General features: G+C 43.8%; 1 protein-coding gene across 1 annotated transcript in view; it reads right to left on the minus strand.

Annotated features, from left to right (window-relative positions):
• utp4 (UTP4 small subunit processome component) overlaps nt 1-3,773 on the minus strand; it is a 6,908-nt gene extending 3,135 nt beyond the window's left edge. Inside the window, exons 1-9 of the mRNA XM_035664774.1 lie at nt 3,633-3,773; nt 3,298-3,464; nt 2,731-2,919; nt 2,516-2,600; nt 2,229-2,318; nt 1,874-2,085; nt 1,614-1,785; nt 1,032-1,110; nt 495-579 (exon numbers count right to left, since the gene is read on the minus strand). Coding sequence (XP_035520667.1) covers nt 495-579; nt 1,032-1,110; nt 1,614-1,785; nt 1,874-2,085; nt 2,229-2,318; nt 2,516-2,600; nt 2,731-2,919; nt 3,298-3,456 — 1,071 coding nt within the window. The 5' untranslated portion in view covers nt 3,457-3,464; nt 3,633-3,773. The remainder of the gene's footprint in view (nt 1-494; nt 580-1,031; nt 1,111-1,613; nt 1,786-1,873; nt 2,086-2,228; nt 2,319-2,515; nt 2,601-2,730; nt 2,920-3,297; nt 3,465-3,632) is intronic.
• Nucleotides 3,774-3,830: the final 57 nt, after the last annotated feature.

The following is a 3,830-nucleotide window of genomic DNA, read 5'->3' on the forward strand; positions in this document are numbered from 1 at the left end:
CGGACAATACATTAGTAAGATTTATCTGTGTCAAAATGAGCAATTACCTCTTTTACCTGTAATTTAATAAAGTTAATAAAGTCTATCTATCTATCATCTTTTTATGGCGCTGTTTTGTCAAAAATTCTTATTTTTAATGAAGACGTGTGAAAAGTGCGCTCAAAGCCAAAGCGACGCTTTTGCAGCGCGCTTTTGTTGTGGCAGGCCTGTCTTTTCGGGTGTCCACGGTGAAAAATCTTAACTCATACCACATGTGACAAGAATGAACCAATCACCTCAACAGGAGTTGCTGCACAAGGACATTACAGTATCTGGTTGAAAGGTTAACCAAATGGAAGACGCCTCGTTTTCTTTTCAGCAAGGCGTACTGCTAAATTACCGCAACTTCATGATCATCATCACGCAGCCGTGTTTTCAGAGGAGACAACTGAACGAGTAGAGTTCAGCTTCCACTAAGCCATACAGATGTCATAATGTTAAACCATGATACACACCTTCCTCTTTAGCTGGATCAGTTTCTCTGGATTTCTCTTCACAGGTAGACTGTCACCAGGCTTTCCTGTTAACACATAGTACAGACTGGCTCAATGGGGACACTGTACAACTGTTCAATCACATAAAGATGAATTTTACTATTGTTTTTCCTGTTTATTCGATTTCCTTCAGTTTTAATGTGTGCCATTTCTTGCAGCATAATGCAAAATATATATATTTTTGTGTGTGTGTGTGTGTGTGTGTGTGTGTGTGTGTGTGTGTGTGTGTTTTCCTCACCAAGTCCCATTGCGGTCTCCCTACTCTCCACAGCTCTAAATGATCAGGGAACTGAAGAGCAGCAGTCCCCTGCTTTCTTACACAAAGCAAACCAGGCTTTCTCTACATAGAGAAAGACGAGGAAGCAATGTCACCATGAGAACAGTCATGTTTTACAGTGGCCTTAAAAAGTGCTTTCTTATATTCTAATCATATTGGTGAGAGTTTTCTTTGTATTAAATATGTAACTCACATGTGGGAAAGCTATTTTGCGGCATTGCCTGACTCGTGGGTGTTCCTTCTCCCCCCACGCTTGTCCCAGGGCAGGGGTCGCACTAAACCAGCCTTGGTGTCCATACGCTGAAACAGATTACGAAGCGTCAAAACATTATATGCTTGCTGCCCTGTTCACATTTTTTAAATAAAAGGATGAACGATTGGATGGAATGATATTTTTTTTCTTTTACTAACTAGTAAGCTTGTGCAGTCCTGAACAAAAACAAGCCATGCAGAGTCAAGGAACATATAAACGACCACTTTGGGTTGGAAGGCTTTTCGGAGCCAGTAGAGTCTCATTCGGCCGAGGGACCTGGGACAGAACTATCTTCCTCAGCTCTGATTGGTTGTTTTCGTTCAGGCCGCGGTGGATTCTCGCAATGCCCATCTAGGACCTTGGAGGAGCCAGAGGAACCCTGATTGTTTCACAGATTTACCGTGTCTCATGTACTACTGTCAGGATATAGTGAAAGTTTCAGTGAATATGACAAAAGTTATTTTATAAAAATGACTTTAAAGTGTGATGATTTGAGACCCTACTTTGTGTTTAATGGGTGCAGAAAAATTTACATCAATCCAACACTGACCTCCAGATACCACAGCAGTCTCGGTGTGGACAAGCGCCCTCACATCATGCGAGTGGTTTTTAAAGGTCCTAGTTCGGACCCACTCCTTATCCTGTTGGTCCACGGTGGAGGCGATGGACTGAAACTGGACGACTGTGCCCTCCGACGTCCCAGCTACCAGACTGCTCTCATCCTGGTAATCATACAGACAGTTTAACGTCACTGATTCTGTAGGGAACTGCCTTTAGCCTACAGGCTGTGTAATACGTCCCAACACTTACCTGTGAAACAGCCAGAGCCAGGACATCCCATTTGGTGACCAGGTGAGTTTTGACCAGAGTTCCTGTGAGTCCGTCCCAGATCTGGACCTTCCCTGCAGAATCGGCGCTAACGATTGTGTGATCAGACAGGAAGGCGATGCTCCAAACCACAACCTCTTTACTCTTGGACGCTCCAGCGCCTCTCTCCACCAGCAGTCTGTGTGTGGTGTGGCCTGAAGTTGGCAAAATCAAACCGAGGGGTCACAATCACATCATTAGGGGCTATTTAAGGAAATTTTAATTTAACAGACACCGAACTAAAACTGATAGTAGGCTCTGCTGCCAATCACTCCAGGATCAAGTTGCATCTCCTTACCTGTCTCTGCATCAAAGATTCTGATCATGTCCATCATGCCAGCAGCAATCAGTGTACCAGAGGGATGCCAGGACAGAGATATGATACGACCTAGAGAATCACATAAAACAAAATGAAGCACAGTGTCACAAGCAGGGTCCAAAATGACACACAACAATTTGTCCCTGGAGGAAAACAAAAATGATCATCAGTTTACTTACATTTTGGACACATAAATACAATTAAATATAATATGAACAGAGTCGAAAGAGAAAGAAAAATACCTCTGAATCAGCTTGTTCTCTTACCTTTCTGCCTCTCGAGGTTTCTCTGAAACCGAATCCTCTCATCCAGCAGTTCAAACATCTTAACCGTCCCATCCTCACAGCCGACCTGGAACAGAAAACATTCAATTATTAAATCAGAGCTAAAGGCTTATTACTTAAATAAACAATAACCAGGGTGGAACATTTTTAACATGAAGCACAGAGTAAATACAATATCACACAAGGTCTTGACTGACCGCTAGCAGCGTTCCCTGGCTGTTGCTACTGATGGTCCAGATTGGTCCTCCGTAGGCCTCCACAGTGTACCTGGGCCTCATGTTCTCCAAGTCGTACTCTGTGATCTCTCCATTCAAACCAGCGCTGAACAGACGCTGGCCCACCCAACACAGAGCCTCAACAGCCCTGCCGTCCTGTCCTGGGATGACCTGTGGATCGAAATCAAAAAGTCTGGAGGTTATACCTGCACATCTTACCTCCGGCTGTAAGTGCTTATCTTCAAGCACAAAACTTCATTTACAAATTGAGCCTTTAAGTGTTTCTTTGTCTATCTGCAAAGATGCATTGAAAGGAGAATGCGACTTCACACTTCTAAAGTAGCACTGTGGAGCACTCTTTAATACGGCATACTATAGCAGTTATTACATTAGACTTTTACTGTTCTTTAAACTCACATTACCACAGCTTTTTATAAACCAAAAGCACAGGACGAAGCTTACTCATGAGACTTCACTGAATAACATTGTTAATACAATGTGCCGAATTCAGCAGATCATGTGGGAAGGTGATCTGAACTTCGCCCTTACCTTTTCTTGGAAGTAGTGATCAGAGAAGTTGAAGATCTCCAGAGCTCCATCAGCTCGGGCCACAGCCAGTCGCTCGGTGCGGCTGTTAAACGCCATGGCTCGGATAGCACTGGGCATATAGTCGAAGAACCGAACACGGTGCACCTTGAACTCACCCATTGTTATCACTATTAGGGAAAACACACATACACAGGCAGGTTATTAAAGCTGGGCAGGCGACAGCAAAGACAACCTGTAAACCTGCTGTTAAAGTTAAAGCCTCATAGGTTAGACACAGAGGCTGTGCGTTTAACAAGTCATTGAACCGTATTTACGTCATTATAAACATGGTTTACCTGTTGGCTTTCCTCCACAGTCACTAAACTTCCTTTGCTATTAAGTCCACACGCTGGAAAACAGCAGCAGCCACGTTGGGGACATTTGAACCGGTAATGAACCTCCGAAACAGACCGGAAGAAACGGAAATACGTCATTACGCTGACAGCACGCAAAAACAAGAAGAAGAAGAAGAAGAAGACGACGACGACGACGAC

Source organism: Morone saxatilis, unplaced genomic scaffold (assembly GCF_004916995.1).
Source record: "Morone saxatilis isolate NCDOM2014 unplaced genomic scaffold, NCSU_SB_2.0 Contig2, whole genome shotgun sequence".
In the NCBI taxonomy this organism is placed as follows: Eukaryota; Metazoa; Chordata; class Actinopteri; family Moronidae; genus Morone; species Morone saxatilis.